The 18446-nt window shown below is 36.3% G+C and overlaps 1 protein-coding gene across 5 annotated transcripts in view; it reads left to right on the forward strand.

Annotated features, from left to right (window-relative positions):
- Dpp10 (dipeptidyl peptidase like 10) overlaps window positions 1–18446 on the forward strand; it is a 1453779-nt gene that overhangs the window by 1350295 nt on the left and 85038 nt on the right. For all 5 annotated transcript variants that reach the window (XM_028771467.1, XM_028771466.1, XM_028771465.1 and 2 more), the window contains 2 exons: window positions 3805–3959; window positions 12676–12773. In XM_028771467.1, coding sequence (XP_028627300.1) covers window positions 3805–3959; window positions 12676–12773 — 253 coding nt within the window. The remainder of the gene's footprint in view (window positions 1–3804; window positions 3960–12675; window positions 12774–18446) is intronic.

The raw sequence follows: 18446 nt of genomic DNA on the forward strand, positions 1-18446 counted from the left end.
AGTGAAACTAGAAGGAGAAAACAAGACAAAGTAGACATTCAGAGACAGAGGCATGGAAGACAGAGAGAGATGGGGTTCCAAGCAGTGTGTGTTCTCTACAGGCTAGGAAACAGCTGCTGGATTCACTGATATACCACTGGAGGCATAAGTGAAAGGAAGACTGCAAAAAGATGGGAATGGTAGAAGGAAGTGGGAAGGGTGTAAGACAAACAATTCTCACATGAATATTGACAAGTAGGACAAAATAACAACAGAAATTGTAGTGGTGTCTTCAGCAAATCCTGTCTGTTTAACTTTATCACAAGTTGGCAAAAATCAGCTGGCTTTTCAGAAGAGCCTAATAATCTGAACACAATAATTGTATTTTAGTTAGATGTTGGGAAACATTCTATGTTGTTGGCTCTGTGGTCTTGCGTGTCTGTGACAAAAAACTACATGTATTATAATCTCCATCTTCTCTAGAGTAATAGAATATTTTTACAAAAGAGCCCTAACAACACAAAATTAGAATGCAGTGTGATTTGTTTTTAAACAATTTTTGTAAGCAACATAATTAGCACAGGGATACACATTAAATAAATGCCCTGTTAGATGCAATTTAAAAAATGGTGGCTTTTTCAGAATTACTATTAAAGAAATTATATTAAAGATGTTCTTATTTATCCCCTTCTTATTGCAGATACTGGTTCTTCCTTTCCACCCACCTTTATTGAGACAGGGTCTTTTGCTGTTCACTAGTTCTGCATATGCCAGAAATAGCAAACCACAAGAGTCCAGAAATATTCTTCTCTTCTTCCCTCATCTGTGAGAGATCTGGAACTTATCAGTGGTAGGACAAAAGTGTTTGGATTTTTACTTGGTCTCTGGCCAATTAAACTCAAGTCCTGAAAGTTGCATCAGAATATTTTATTTACTAAGGTGCCAGATTATTTTGGTTTTTTTTTTCTTTATTTATTTACCAGCACTATGGGACAAAGACATATTGGCTAAGCACCTGTTGCTGTACTTTTTTTCATAGCAACAATATACTTGATTTTGGGAAGATAAGTTATACCATCAATTCAAACAAAGTGACTATACTTTCTGTTAGGTTTCTGATTTTGTTCTCTTTTGTTTTTGTGTTACAATGAGCTCAAAGTGATTATGGGAGAAATTTCAGTGTCTAATTAAGAGAAATGGACTAGTTAATATGTTCCAGTTGGAGTCATTATTCCTTCAGGCAGTAAAACTTCATAATTAGGAGAACAGAAAACATGCTATCCCATGTGGTATCCCAGTGGCAGGACATTACCTTTTTCACTTCTTATTTATCTTGTTTTCAATGCTGTTAAATAAAAAATCTCCAATATTTCTACAGAACTAATGATCCCATGTACCGTTTCAGAAACTTAAAACAAATATGAATAGTTGATAGGACCCCCAAGTTCCTACAGTAAGTGACCATGTGGACCTTCTGTTTCCATTAATATTTGCTTGTTTAGAGCCATTGAAGCATAAATATTATGACAGTGACATATATTTTGGTAAAATTTCATATAGCTGTTTCCACAGGCCTATAGACAGACAACAAATGCTGCCCACTTCCAGAACATGTGCTCCTCTGTCACACAGATGCCATTTCATTGAATGTAAGGTTCCTATGCAGTCAGTCACATGCTATTCTACAGGGCGTTAATCACTACCCTTGCATGTAAAGTGGGAGATGAAGGTTAACTAATGCACTAACTAATGCATATTGTCCATATGATTATTGATTATGTGTGTGGTCTACTGATGTTACTTAAGCATCCTCATAAATATGCTTACACATATTTAGTCCTGATAAGGTATTCCTCAATTTCTCTGACTCTAAATTTTAAGTTTTATGCTTCTCATATGTCTGATCAAGGAGACATTTGTTAGTTACTATCTACAAGTCAAAATGTGTTCCCGAAACATGGAAATATTTTGTTCAAAATTCTTTCATGTTGTAGGATCTGTTTAATAATAACTTTCAGTGCCATTCCTAAGTTAGAATAGAGTATAGTGCTGATCTAGTTCTAGCTTGCTCATATGTGCCATGCTCAGGGACCTGCCTACACTTTAAACCTGCATCCATTCCTAATCTGTGTTTGGAAACAGAACTTGCACCACAGATTTGAAATGAAGGACTGAGGCAAGTCCTCAACTACCAGTGTACACAACCACACAGTCACCTTTGCTCTTCCAGCTTAGGACTTCATATACATATACATATACACATACACACACACACACACACACACACACACACACATATATATGTATATATATATACATATATATATGTATATATATAATTTTATACTGTATTGTTGCTGCACATATTTTGCTGCACGCATTCAATATATTCAATGGAACAGGCAGTGAGAAGTTTGGCTTATATTTTCATTTGATAATTCATTGTCAAGGTAATTGTTAATATTCAAACATTGCTGGGCTTTTTTTGGATCTTGCCTCTCTTTACCCAACTGCATAAGGAAAGGACTATTCCAATGATTCCCTGGAACCCAGTGTTCTGCATTCATGTTCACATTTCCAGCTTTTATTATTTTCTTATTAGATTTCTCTATGTTTTTAGAGCTAGATACCTATGTCAACCATGTTTCACAATCTTTATGATCACTATTATTGTTGTCACACCAAGGTGACACAAGTAGTTGTTCTTCCAACAACTTCCATCTCTAACTTTATATCACTTCAGGATACCACTAATGACAGTTGACTCACTACTACATCTTTTTCTATGGACCACCATACTTTATTTCCTTCCTGGAAAAAAATAGTAAAACACAATGCAACACACACATACATGCACACATACACACACACATAGTACAATCAAAACAGCACCTATTTTCAAAAATCTAATTCTGAATGTATATTTTCTCTATCTTTTTTTCTTGTGTTAATTACTATTCCAGAATCCCCAAAGAAAGTCTTAACTTATTTGGTAAAACTACTTGAAGATGCTTCATCTATGAAGAGAGTATTTATAGTGAAGTCCCATGGTGAAGACATGAGACACCACAGAGGAATCTGATATAATATAAACTAAAAGCAGCCACTATGAATACAGTAATGAGCTATTCCCAGACACAGAGTAATATAGTATAGACGCATGAATAGTAGTGGTAACATCATTTAATGTTCATACCCAGACCAAGGTAACACTGCAGGATGAAGCTGTGAATAAAAATAATCTGGTTTTACTCACTTCTTTCTGATTATCAGTGTAACTGCTGTAATGACTTCACACTATAGAAGCCAGAGGTCAAAGATGTGGTTTCTACAAATTAAATTTCTGATGAACATAGTTGAGCTTATGTTATATATAAAAAAATGTTTTCTGTGTATTTTATTGTCTTTCATTAGAGCTAAAAAGAGTTTAATAATTATAGTAAACACCTAACTTGTCTGATGAGAGAATGAAAAGAACAGTTATATGCAAATATGCATGAATAATATCATGAGTTCTCCTAGTTTTAGCTGTATCTCCCTCCTTACCCTTGTCCAAGTCTTTTCTCTCAAATGATACATTCATGTATTGAGTCTATGCTATCTCAACCTCTAAACTTTGATATTCCATTCTATGCTTCCTCTCTTTCTGCTTTTCCTGGAATTGAAATAGCAATTTAAAAGAATAGACTTCTCAGAGAAGTGAATTAAATATAGCTTGTTGTCTATACAATAGTCATGCACAATGAGGATTTCAAGGACAGATGTTTGTGGGTCACTGAGCCCACATCTCTACAGTCGATCTCAAATAACACTCATTTATTCTAGAGGAACTTCTGCATTCTCATATCGCCCACTGGTGGTCACCTGATGGAGAGAGACTTGCCTTCCTGATGATAAATGACTCCTTGGTGCCTAACATGGTTATACCTCGGTTTACTGGAACACTGTACCCCAAAGCAAAGCAGTACCCATACCCCAAGGTAAGCAATGCAAAAGAGTTAATTGGTCTTTTTTTCTGCATTGGTGGCTTGATGGACAACATGAACATGCTTCGTTTTTCTTAAAGTGGCTCTGAAAGAGAAGTTTCCTTTCTGCAAACAAAGCCATCAATTCTAAGCTTGTCAGCTGAAAGCAAGAGAGAGTGTCAGTAGAAAAAGGTACAAATGGGTCTAGAGCTATTGCTCAAACAATAAATCACATGCTGTTCGAACAGAAGACTTGAATTTGATCCTCTAGAAACCATATTAAAAAGCAAGTTTTAGCAGTGCTTACTTGTAGCCCTAGTGCTGGAAAGGTGAATATAGGTAACCCCTGGGAATTACTGGGCAGACAAATTATATCTCATGGTGAGCTCCAGGCCAATTAGAAACCCTAGCTCAAAAAATTAACGTGACTAACACCAGAGAAATTATTATAAAGGATTGCCTCTAGTCTTCATACAAATGCATACATATGCTCATGGACCAGCATACATCTGCATACAAGAACACTCACACACACACACACACACACACACACACACACACACACACACACGGATAGATAAATTGTACAAATTATTACAGGCATGAGACATATTGTTGAACTTCTTCCTTTCTGATGCTCATTCTTGATTAATTTTCTTACCTATTCAGTTGTAAAGGGGATTAAAAAGAGATAAAAGCCAGACCTGTGGTGAGGACAAAGCCTTCTACAAAGTACATCCTTGTAATTGTGAATAGATGTTATATGGTGAAGAAATGCTTATAGCTAAATAAGTTAGGAGTTCTCAGTTTCAAACATTTTTTAGTTTCTTTCAGATGACTTATTAAGGCAGTTAATGTACTATAAGTTACTATGTATTTTAATTCTCTCATAAAAATTGACTGAGCATAAAGAATCTCCAGTCCAGAAGAGATGAATCATAAAGAGCCCCAATAAAGAAGAGAATAAGCATAAAGTACTAGTAAATGTAGCAGCATTATTTTGGTAGAACCTTATATGTAATGTGTTTTATGGAATGCTGTTGTTGAGTTTTTCCCTGGAGTACATACGTTAGATAAAAAGTTTTATAGGGCAAGAAGAAGATGAGATTCTTGCCTCGATAGCAAAATTATTTTCAAGTATGGAATGAGGCCTCCAGGACAAGGATAAATACAGTAGAAAGCACTTGGATTTCTGTTGCAAGTCCTCCTTAATGCTTCCAGTTTTCCTTTGTATTGGTGGTGGTCAGAGGGGTTGTGGCTGCGGTGTGTATCTTATGTATATGAATGTGTAAAGATTTGTATAGAGCTCAAAGATAGGATGTCAATTGTCTCCTTCGATTATTATGCACCTTATTTTGTGACAGAGTCTGGATCTCACCATATTAGCTGGGCTGGCTGGCAAGCAGACTCTAAGAATGCTGTTTTTTCAGCCTTTTCAGATATTGCTAGTTACCATGTTTATGACCAAGTTTTCTTTTGATGTGTGATTCAAACTAAGATCTCCATTCTTGCACTGTAGACATTTTTCTGACTTAATCATCTTAGGTCTATAGAGAGAATATCTTGTGTATTGTATGGATGAATCATCTTTCAATTGAAAAGCCTATGGCCTATGGCTTAGGCACGAAAAGTGAAGCAGGACATCAAATTCAATTTAAATAAATAAATTACAATAATGGTTTTGATTTAGTCTTTGAGAATGTCATAGATGTATGTAGTACACTTTGATTATATCTACCCATTACCACCTCACTACAGGTTGTAGAGAACCCTGTTCCAACAATTACTCTATACATCTTTGTATCCTCCTCATTAAACCCATTGGGTTTAATTAGAGCTGCCCATATGTTCATGGGTGTGAGGCTATCCACTGGAGATTGGGAAACCACAGGACTGAACAAATAAAGATCCTACTTCCCCAATAGCCATCATCTTTCAATTGTTCCTCTACCAAAAGTGAAGCTGGAGGTCCCACCCAATCCATGCTGTAGTATTGACTGACTTGGTCTGCTATTCTGAAGTTAAGCTCTTTTTTAGAACATATTTACCCATTATAAGGAGGTTTTATTGAGACCTTTTATACACTGATCATGCAAAAAGATCTTCTAAAAGTTTTCTTTGTATAGTTTAGGTCTTAATTATAGACTTAGGTCTTAATTACAGAGAGCCAAAAAATTGTTTTTACTATTTGTGATAGAAAGTATATACCACAGCACACCTTTGAAGGTCAGAGGACAACTTATAGGAGAGTTCTGCTATCTCTTTCTAACATGTAGGTCCCAGGGATCAAACTCAGATTATTGTGGGAGATTACAAGCTCTTTTCCTCACCATAACATCTCCCTGACCTCCAAGAAGCTGATTTTGAAACTCTGGTTTGGAGAAATGTGTTTGTTTTATCATGTGCAAAAATCTTTGTGGGCCTTGAATTTGTTAATTATACCACCTATGTATAGTAGCCAGGAAAGCGTCATCACACTTGTTAGCCCAGCCTGCTATGAAAACGCAGGCCAGGAAGAGTTGGTGGCTACTTATCAGGCTCTTTTTCTAGACACCACACCCAGACATTCTGGAGAGACCAATAAGGCAAGGCTTGAATGTGGAGAGCCTTGGAGATATTCTCTGTATAGAATTTACTAGGCACTAAGTCAGTGATCTTCAGAAAATGGCAGTCAGTGCCTACCAAAAAAGACTCCTATTCACAGGACATTTTCATCATATGCAACAACAACAACAACAACAAATGTGTTACCTTCCCACAGTTATAAATTCAGCCAGGTTTTGGTAGGTGAGGGTTTGAACTTGTAAACTATATACCAGTCCTTTTACACATTAGATAAACTGAGCATTCTTTTCTGTTTAATTCTTTCCTTGCTTAATTTCACAGTGTGAAATCTTGTTTAGTGGTTACAGAAAAGGTGGAAAGCTAGTGGTGTAAAAAGCATGTGCAGTTGTTTTGTGTAAAATGGAGTCAGACCAGCCCTGTGGAAGATATAACACAGTGATTCATTTCTCAAGAGTGGGTATTGTGCTTAGCTGTGTCTTCTAATTGCCCCCTTATGAATAGACAGTCTCAGGTCTCACAATGTAAGAGACTCATAAATGAAGAAATATAATAATTTATATGTCACCAGGAACTCAGATACAAAATAATTATAGATAGATTATCATTTAATAAATTGTGGCTCCATTAGTTATGATACTATGTGTCTATTAATCAAGTCATAGATACTAGTATGCAAATCCTTTTGTTTTGAGGGAGGCTACCATGTTCCCTCATTTAATCTTCAATGCATTCACTTATTTTTCAGAAATGGATTAAGCAGAGGTCCTAAAGGTTAAGTGATATTTTTAAAGGCACAGCTAGCTGTAAGATAGGCAGGTGGCTCAGCAGTTAAGAGCACATGCTGCTCTTACAGAGGATCTAAGTTCTTTGCCTGGCACCCAGGTTGGGTACCTTGATACTGCCTGTATATTCATCTCTAGGGAAACTGGTGTCATCTTCTGGACTCTACAGACACCTACATGCATGTGCATAGACACAAATACACAAACCTATACACATATTTTAAAAAATATTTTGTGATAAGTAACAGCTATTTTAGGAGAGGAAGATAACTTAAATAATGCTCCTAGGAATCAACTTTTAATTTTATAAAAACTCAGAAAACCTAAACACCTGCCTTACATTTTTAGATACAGATATGTGTCCATTTGCATCACTTAGAAATAGAGATTCAGCTATATACAGACAACAGAGAGTATTACTTTATTAACACAGCAGCACAGCATAATAAAGCTACAGACTTGGCACTCATTGTTAATGAAAGTATTAATATTAAAACCTGGAGCTAAGGAGATAGCTCATAGTTTGCCCCTCATGCATCAGGACCTGATTTTGAGAATCATTGCATTATCTAGTAAAAGAATCCAGACTTTGTTTTCTCAAGCTTGTGATCAGCACTGGGGAGATAGAGAAAGGCAGATCCCTGAGACTAATCAGTAAGACATTGGAGCCTCTGTGGAAGCTCTAGACAATAAGTGACTCTCGTTTCTAAGGATATGAACTGCATTTCTGAGGTTGACACTGAGATTGCACATTTTGTCTACATACATACACATATGCTTTTCGGGTCACATTAATGGCATGCCCAAATTCCAGATACATTTTTATAGAGTGAATAGGCATTCTCCTAGACAAAGCTAAGGGAAAGTACCCTTGCTTGGGTGTGGCTTTGATTTGAGATAACTGCCCATATACTTAAGACACCAGTTTCAAAACAGACAGTTGGGGTTTGGGTCCTTGTACTACTCACAAAATATTTCAGTATCTCTTTGAATATGCCATTTAATTTTCGAACTTTCTATCTACCATAGTTCTAAATGATCATTAGTTTTCCCATAAAAAATGCAGGTTCAATTTGCTTGCATACAATAAACTTTCAGAAAGTGTCACTTTAGAAATCAAGACAATGCCGAGTTCATATTAAATCGCTGTTTAAATTAAGCTAGATTTAAAAACTGGTGCAGCAAAACGCAACATGATCAGATTTACTGATGAAACACTTACACCAAACAAATATATTTGGATTTTATTTAATTCAGCACGATTTGGTGCTCATAAAATACCCTACCATTAGCAACTCAGCACAAAGGATATGCAGAGTTCTCTCTCTGTAACCTCAGGTTAATCTTCTTAATTAAAACATTATCTCGTTTAATGACAATTTAGTTGCCAGTAAAACAAGGTTAATTATTATTGAGGCTTGCATTTCAGAATCATGGAGGACTGGATTCTGTGGATTTGCAGTCTTTGTGGCAAATGGGACTGTGAAAGGCAAAGAGATGAGCTGTCTCATTTGCACACTCTCTGAATGATTCGAATATTAAAAGGTGAAAATGAACTCACTAGGTTTGCTTAATTCCAAACTCCACGGAAATGTAAAATTTTAACTGAGATTATAAAGTGCCGAATAGCCAAATTTGGGAGGCAGCCTGATGCTCCACTGGGGTGCCTTTATATAAAAATGGTCTCCTCCATACACTTTTTAATTTGCATGCGGATGGAAGCTGATTGGGCTATCAGTCATTCAGCACAGGTGCAAATTTACACTTTCAGTGGCAGATTCCCTTAAAGAAATGATCAGTGCCTTAAAGAAATGTGTGTCTTTGGAAAAGTAAACCATAAACTATTGAAAACAGTTCACATGAAAGTTCAATCTATTTTAATGTCCTTATTTGTCTAGTTAGTGTATTAAATGATTAAAATTTCTCTAACTGGGTAAAAATTGTGTCATAAAAACACCAATCATTTTAGTTTGTTGCCATATCTTCTTTTAGATAGTTTAGTCAGCCATATTTTTGTTACTTTATGTAACAAAACTATAACATTTTATCCAAAGAAAGAAAACATTTCTTTCACACAATGTCTAATTTTTGACATATTCTCAGATGAATATCTCTAATTTGAAAATTAAGTAAACTGTACATTAGAATTTTAATCATATACTTATGGTACAGTATAGCAGAGACAAATTTAGCTTAGATTTCTCTGACTCACAGATTTAAGATTTAGATGAAGCATTGGTCATGTCAACCTTGTGTTAAAGGCGAGTTACAGCCCTTCTGGATTTAGTCTCAAGAAAACTATCTTCTGACAGCTAGTCAGGCATGCTTAGTTAGCAACAGGGTAGGTATATTTATGGATAAATAATAGATATATGATAGATAGATAGATAGATAGATAGATAGATAGATAGATAGTTGGATAATATAGAAGAGAGTAGTTGACAGAAAAATTATATATTATATAAAAAAGATAGAAGGTGGTAGATGTTAGAAGAGATAGATTAGAAAATAACTGGTAGTTTGAAAAGTGATGATAGATGACAGACAAATGATGATCGGATTGTAGGCAAGCTTATAGAACATTTTCGTAATTTGTGGCTGATGGGAGATGGGCCCAGCCTATGATGGGTAATGCCGTTCTTGAGTTGGTGGCCCTTGATTTTACAAGAAAACAGTCTGATAAAGCCAGTAAGCAGCACACCCCTCAATGCCCCCTGCAAAAGTACTCGCTTCCAGGCTCCTGCCTTATGTGAGTCCCTGTCCTCACTGCTTTTGATGATGAAATATTATATGGTGTTATGAGCAAAATAAACCATTTTCTCCTCAAGTAATGACACTTCATCAAAGCAATAATAACACTAAGTAAGACAGAGAGGTTTTTATGTGATGGGTAGGGAATAGATAGGTGATAAATAGATGTCAAAAGATAATGAAAGGTATGTGATAGATTACAAAAAAGATTAGACAGATGATAGATAAATAGATTGGTAGATAGGTAGATAGATAGATGATAGGTAGACAGATCATAAAAAATGGATTGATAAGAGATGTTAGAGATATAAATGATATAATAGATGTGTTATATGGTAGATAATTGGCATATAAATAATAAATGTGTGGTGGTAATAAAAGATTAATATATGTGTTGAAAATGATGAATAGATGATAATAGAGAAGAAATGTTAGAAGATAAAGTACCAATAAGTGATAGGTATTTGATACAGATAATAGATGATTAGAGGTCATAGGTAAAGAATAGATATACAGACATGGAACAATGTTTGATCAAAATTGTTTCCTGATCACTTGGGACTCTAGTTAAAACACAGATATTTAGATCCACACTTGGAGTGTCTAATTCTAGGTCTTTAAGCTAGGGACCAGGGATTTGTGTTTGCAAGGTCTGAGATAATACAAATTGGTGCTGTTAGCAATGAAGTGTCTACATCATCATGTTCCCTCATAAAGCGTGGTTTAAATTTTAAATCACTTGATCTAACTAAAGAAATAACCAAACAAAAATGTATGTCAATTATGATCTCCATAATCGCTTTTAGTAGTCATGGGATTCCTTTGTTTTGTATGTTTGTGGATGCATGAGTGTGTGTATGTGCAGGACCAAGGTTAATGCCAGGAATAATCCTAAATTACTCTCTCATTTTATTTATTGATATTGGGTCTCTTAATCAAACCCAGAACTCAATGATATGACTAGTCTTGTTTTTCAGCTTTCTTTGGAGATCCCTTTACTACCTTCTCTGGTTGGAATCTTATTGCATTAATGTGCCCAGTTTTACCCTTTATGCTTTACTAATATTACTAAATTGGTGACGCATATTTAAATGAAACAGCTGTCTCTGAGTCTGTGGCAGAAAAAGAGAACCACCAAGCTCATCTCCTATTTACTTAGGAGTTGGGGACCCTAACTCCAGTTCTCCTGTTAGCATGACAAGTGATCTAACCACTGAGGAACTCCCCAGGCTCAGCATGGGATCTTTCTTTCATTCCACTACATAAACTGATTGAGACATACCCAAAGTTGCTGACTGTTCCTTTCTTGCTCACAGAGTATTCTGCAACTATTTGTCATTGCCTGGGAGTTAACACAAGGAATAACTAGTTTGTGTGTTTAAGTCTCAGCTCTCTTAGAATTAGTGAATTCACTTTAGCATCTTTATTTGCATCTAGAAAAATGATTAGAATAATCTTGCACTGAAGTAGGGTCATTCAGTGATAAATCTAAGCCATAATCCTTTAGAACATGTTACAAACTAGAAGTGTACCAGCCACCATACTTGGTAGTTATTGTTCCTTTAATGGAATTTTGATTAACTGAAAATGAATTATACATGCATTTCTACTCTTCCTGCTGCACACTCAGAGATGGCTGCTTCTGCACCTCTCAAGGGTTATTCTAATATATGAGTCACTCATTTAGTAATCAGTAAAGCTTAAAGAAAAAAGATGAGACACATTAATGCAATGGAATCCATTAAGCTCTTTTGAATTTTAAACATGTGGCATCTGAGGCATGTGGGTAAGATTTTTCATATTTCTGTATTTATTTTTAAATTAGAGGTACTTATTTGTGTATTTGTGTGTTGGCACACATGTGTGGGTCAGAGGACAACATGTCTGTTATGGGTAGGATATCTACAGTCCTTGTAGATGGGACTTTTCCCTGCCTTCTCCTTTTCTGTTCCCTTCCCTTTTCTTTCTGGTTCCCTTATTTTTCCTCTCTCTTTCCATTTTTTGTGTCCTTTTCTTCCTGTTCATCCCCATTTTCTTCCACTCACCACATATTTCCTACTGGCTTCTTTCCTTGTTCTTTATCTTCCCTTCCCTTCTCTTCCCTCTCTTCCCTTCCAGTATAAAGCTTCATACTGAGGTCTTTGTTCTATGATGTAAGCAGTTGCTTGGCCTACTGGCTGTTTTCCATGCCCACACCTTCTACAGCTCTGCAAAAGGAGCTCAACAGCACCGCCTCATGAGTAAAACCACCCCTATTTCCCATAACCTTAAATTGTCTGTCTTAAATGCTCCAAAAGCAGCAATCTGAAAAAAAAGAAAATTGAAAGTAATCAGTTGGATGAATTGAAAAATGATTTCTATTTCAAAGAAATTAACTTTTTATCCCAAGTAAAAGGGAACACCCACACACACACCCCCCACACACACACATACACACACACACACACAGAGAGAGAGAGAGAGAGAGAGAGAGAGAGAGAGAGAGAGAGAGACAGACAGACAGAAAGACAGAGACAGAGAGACAGAGACAGAGTCAGCAAGAAATTAAACCAGTTGAAGTTTCTGTTTTCTTCTTTGCTTTAACATAGGCTAATGCTTATATATTACATATTACAGCTTTTATTTTTTCAAAGGCAGGTCAAGCGAACCCATCAGTGAAGTTATATGTTGTAAACCTGTATGGACCAACTCATACTTTGGAGCTGATGCCACCCGACATTTTTAAATCAAGGTAGGCAATTTCAATTCGATTTTAAAGGAGAAATTAGATATTTCCCATCCAATTATCATTTTGTTGCCATTTAGAGAATGATGTGATCAGCACCACCATTAAACTAGGAAATGAAGCTGAGGTTGCCTCTATCCGTGAGGAATGAAGTCATTCTGGGTGTCTGGCTCTTCCCAAGAAGTGGTTAGTCTCAAGGTGATTAGAGGTACCACAAAATGATGAAAGATACTAGTGTTTGGGAAAGAACGATGGCTGGAGAATTGAAGATGAAGACAGATATTAATTTTCCAGGTTACAGTTGCTCCATTCTTTTTAAATGGTGCTGTTTAGAAGGGAGAAATCAGTGATTATGGATGCAGCTCAGTTGATAGAGTGATTGCCAGGCATGAGTTAAGTCCTGCATATTATAGACCCCTAGCACTGCATTAACTCGATAAGGTGAAACACATATTCAGCCTCAGTCCTAGAAAGGAGAGTGGGGAGGTTCAGAATTTCACTATTATCCTCAGCTTTACAGGGAGAACTAAGATATCCTCAGCTACATGAGCATTAGTCTAAAAACAAACAAGCAAACAGATAACAACAACAAACCCAAAAAGACTAAATTCCTAAACTGTACGTAGATTACCATTTGTTGTTCTTCTACAAGCAGAGCAGTCGAACGAATTGTGATTTATTTCAAGATCAGAAGCCCTTATATTCATAACATTTGAACAGGTCCTGGGGAGATGGCTCAGGATATAAATCTCATAAGGAAAGAATTTAGATCCTTAGAATACACATAGAGACAGATATTATATTGTGTATCTGTCAGTGCATCTGTGGTAAGATGGTAGCCAGAAACAAGAGAATAGCTGGAAGCTCATGGGCCAACAAACCTGGAGGCCACAGTGTCAAACAGCAAGAGACCCTGTTTTAAACATTGTAAATGTAGATGAATCATTTCAGGCTGTCATTTCTCTACCTAGTCCCCAACACACACACTGTAACATGCACACCTCTGAATAAACGTATCCAGATAAACAAGTATATAAGTCACAATCATAAATTTAATATATAAAACATCTTTAGAACCAACCAGATAATTAATCATTTATACTCTAAAGTCCTAAAGGTCTCAAATTTCTAAGGAGTTTCATTCAGTGTAATAATCAATTTAACAAGTCCCCAGAGATGAAACCTATAGCTAATCTTAGAGATTAGATGTTCATAGAGAGCAAACCTATCTCATTTCCTTTACAATCCATCAACCCCCCCTTTTGTGAGAATATTGTTTATAGCTAAGCTACATATATATGATTATAGTATAGTCTACACTACATATGTATGTACACAGCATAACCCACACTATTTTTGGTAAAATGGGACTAAGGGTAATGTTTGTTTTGATGATATCTATAATCAACACAAAGTGTCTGATTGTTGAAAAATGTATTTAAATGTTGACGTATTTGGGGAATATTAATCACATTTGTGCACATTTACAAATATTACACTCTGATGTGTATGGAAGCTGTTGGTTATGCTTCTGATTAAGGACACTCTTTTAATTATCTAATATAAACTTGTTTTTCTAAAGAATAGGAAATAGAAAATATAGAGAGAATGAATGCCTGTGATACAATCACTTGGTAGCACTTGGTAGCACTTGGTAGCACAAGTCCAAAGAGATAAGACCATTTCATGCAATCTCGGAGTACATTATCCACATTCAAAAGGAAAAAAATAAACTTAAAGTGGTTCAGAATTGACAAACTGTGCATAGTAGGGTTGAATGAATCCAACAGAAAGTTCCATTTCTGAGTTTGGTTTAGCAGGTGTGAGTGTCTAATCACAAACCAAGCAGCGCAGCGTGTAAAAGACCTGTACAATATAAAACAGCACTGATCCTAGCAAAGATTGGAAAAAGGCATTGAAAGTACTAGCTTCTATCACTGGGATTACTGTCAGGTGATATCTTCAGAGTAAAGAAGAGTCACTTCTCTTACAGGATGAGGCTTCTGAGTGGTTTGTAGGCTGCAGTAGATGATTTGATGTCCATGCACATGAATGAAGCACTAAGTCTACTCAGTGAGATTTTTGAGAGACACAGGAAGCTGTGGGGGAACAAGTGAGCAACTGAAGGGAGAGGAGTGATAGATTTCATCAAAGTTATGATCTACATGTATGAGATTCTCAAACAATGAAAGATAAAGCAATTATAGAAACTATTAATTTTTTATTCCTTTACCTTTGAGTTGTTTTATAATAAAGGCATTGGAGGGGCTTGTAATTTAATTCTGTTGATAGAATGCGGCTGGCATTAATAAGGCCCTTGGTTCAATAATAAACACTATAAAAACTGCGTATGGTGATGTATTCCTGTAAATCTAGCCTTGGAGGGTAAAGGTAGGAGGGTGTCAGAAGTTCAGGGTGTTCTCACAGTTCTGAAATCAATCTGGGGTATGTAAGACCTTGTCTCAAACACAGCAAAATAAAATGACAATGAGGATTAAAGTAAAAGAAGAGGAAAAGATGTAGGTAGAGGCCAGTAAACTTGGCCCATTGAGGAGGAGTAAAGAGACACTAAGGAAGTAGTGTGGAAAGTGAAGTAGAGGTTCAAGTTGGGAACAGTAAGGAACTGGGTGGGGGAGAATCATATTGGGATAGGGAACATAAACTGATGCTATATTTGTTGGAAGAATGCCATAAGGAAACTTTTCACAGTGCCCTGACAGGGATCCTACACACATCAACTCTTAGTAATCTGCTTGCCTACACAAGACAATACCTGTCAGCATCGCAGCATGAATAGAGGAAAGACTTAAAAGGCCCCATCTGTGTACTCTGGAAGTCTATGGCTGCTAAAAGAAAGAGTGTCAGTTGTCTTCAGTAATGAGCTCATATCTAAGTGGTCAGGCCTACACTGATGATATATGCTGGTACCATCAATTGGATTCAGTGTGTTATATGGAGAGAGAGAGAGAGAGAGAGAGAGAGAGAGAGAGAGAGAGAGAGAGAGAGAAAGAGAGAGAGAGTTATACATATATAAAGAAATATAGAGAGAAGATGTCATGGGTTTTAGAGGACTGTTGACAATCAGGTACTTCCATGGCCATGCCAATAGGACCATCAGGCACCTCCATGATCAACCCAATGTACCTGGTGACAACAAGACACATTATCATTAGGTGCCCATAGGTGACACATTTCCAGTTTTGTCTCTCATCTCACATCCTCCTGCACATATCCCATGTCCATGATAAAGGGCTGTGCTTCTATTGCTTCTTTCCCTTCTTCCCTTCCTACACCCAGAGGTAGCCTGTGTACTCCTTTACCTGTCTCCTTTAATAAACATCCCACTTGATAACTGTCACAGGGTGTGACTTTGTAGTTTTGGCACTTAGATGAAACAAGGAACATGTGAGAGTGAGTGCACAAAAGAGTTTGGGGTTGGGGAGGAAGGGGTGGACATGATTAAATGCATTGCACTAGAATATGTAATTTTAGAAGACAATTGAAAAATAAATTAGTTTAAATTAACACTATTTGGTAACTTGGAGGAAGTCCGTTTCTTTCTCTAATCTCTGTCTTTACTTCTCTCTCTTCATTTTATTTACTAATTTTCACTGATTCATGCCTGACCCTGTTAAGTCATATTATCAAATATACATAGACCATGCAGACAGGATGTCTTCAGCATAAATTCTATAATACACATCATATCATCATGCATCTCATCTTTATTCAAAACCCAGTTTCAGATGGTTTTGGATAAAATTAAGCTCTACATGACCTAACGTAATGATACAATTCCTTCCAATATCCCCAGATCCAAACTCAGAGGAAATAGGATGGTTTATATCATGTGGAGAAGTAGGGGTATTTTGGAAATTCTTACACTATTAGTTTAAGATATTGCAAACACTAGATTTTTTTCTAGAATACTAGTAGAAAATTAAATGTATATACTTTAGTACTAGAAAAAGATGCTCTTTTATGGTGAGTCATGAAGACATTAGATAACCATAGTATTCTTTTGAGAAAAAGATGCATTATATTTTTTAATTTTTTTATTTAAATGTAAACATATGTAGGGATATATGTGTGTATGTCTGAAGACAGCTTGCTGCAGTGGATTTAAATCTTCCACCATGTGGATCCTGGGAATGAACTCTAGTTGCAAAACAATTACCTGTATCCATTGAGCCATCATTCTGGCCCTGTATCATTGTCTGTTTTCCTCCCCTCACTCTGTGTCTTTTAGCATTAACTTACTCATTAAAGGTTTACTCCCATTACCTGCATCACTGATGTAACTCTGGACTGGTCCTGTCTACTGGGCTTGATGGTATTGTTCTGCAGTTCCTAGTTGCTTGGCATGTCTAGTCTGAATTTATGATTCTTCTAACAAGGATCTGGACTTCAGGAAAGTCATTCATTCATCTATTTTCATAGGAATGAATGAGAGAACCTTTCATTCAAGTGGTGTTTAATATCAACAGATGTCTTAGGATGACACCCATTCTGAGTATGTCAGGAGGGCCATAATAGTACACTTAAGATAGAATTCCTGGATTCTCTGGAATAGAATAGCATGTATAGGTGCACAGATATGTTTGAAAAAACACAATATTGATTATACAGTAAGCCAATGACAACAAGGATGTTGGGAGGGTAGGGCGATGTTTCAACCAATACAGTGCTGGTTGTGCAACAAGAAGGTCCTGAGTTTAGTCCTCAGAATTCAGATTCAAGGGTAGTCTGTACTTAGAATCTTAGCATTAGAAAAGACGAATATGAAAATATGAAGATCCCAAGTGCTCGTTGGATAGTCTGGTTGAATTGGTGAGCCTCTAGGGTACTTAGATACTATGGCAAAAAAAATAAATAAATAAAGGAGAGTGGAGTTAGAGAGTGACTAAGGAGGACAATAGAAGTTGAATTCTGTCCTCCACTCCACTTATGTCTATACACATATACACATATCTATACACACACACACACACACACACACACACACACACTCAGAGAGAAAGGAAGTAAGGTAGGAAGGGAAGCAGGCAAAAAGTCCACCAACAGAGGTCTGATTCTGTCACACCCATACTTGAAGTGATACTGAGATTCCATTACACATACCTTTGAACACTTGGATCTTCTCAAGGAGGACACTATGATAAAAAGTCTCTGAAGGCTAGAGTTGTGTCCCTTTAACCTGCTTGTCCCTGCTACTATGACTCAGCCTATGCTTATGAGCTAAGAGTATGTGTGCCAAGAATCAAAGTAGCATCTGGGATCCTGGTGTCCAGAAAGTGTACAGCAGAGAGAGTAACTCAGCTAGCATGCCTGCCTTTTCTCAATGCCTACATGTCAACCTCTGCGATAACTTCCATGTTATGTACTTGCATCAACTTAATATTACTTTTCAATATTTGGAAACTGTTCCTTTTAAAACTCTAAATTTGTTTTCAGAAAAGGTTGTCACTTTTCAGACTTAAGATACCAAGTAGAAGTGATGCTTAGATAGTAAATAAGGTGTATACTAAGGTATAACATATTAGAATAAAATTTTGTAAGCATGAGGTAACACATATAAATTAACTATATCATCTAATCAAAGATAAATATAAGTGTTTGACTACAAAACAATTATCCTTATCTTAAAATTTTTACATTTAAATTTACATTCACTTACAA

The sequence above is a fragment of the Grammomys surdaster genome, unplaced genomic scaffold (assembly GCF_004785775.1).
Source record: "Grammomys surdaster isolate TR1022 unplaced genomic scaffold, NIH_TR_1.0 208, whole genome shotgun sequence".
NCBI classification, from domain to species: Eukaryota; Metazoa; Chordata; class Mammalia; order Rodentia; family Muridae; genus Grammomys; species Grammomys surdaster.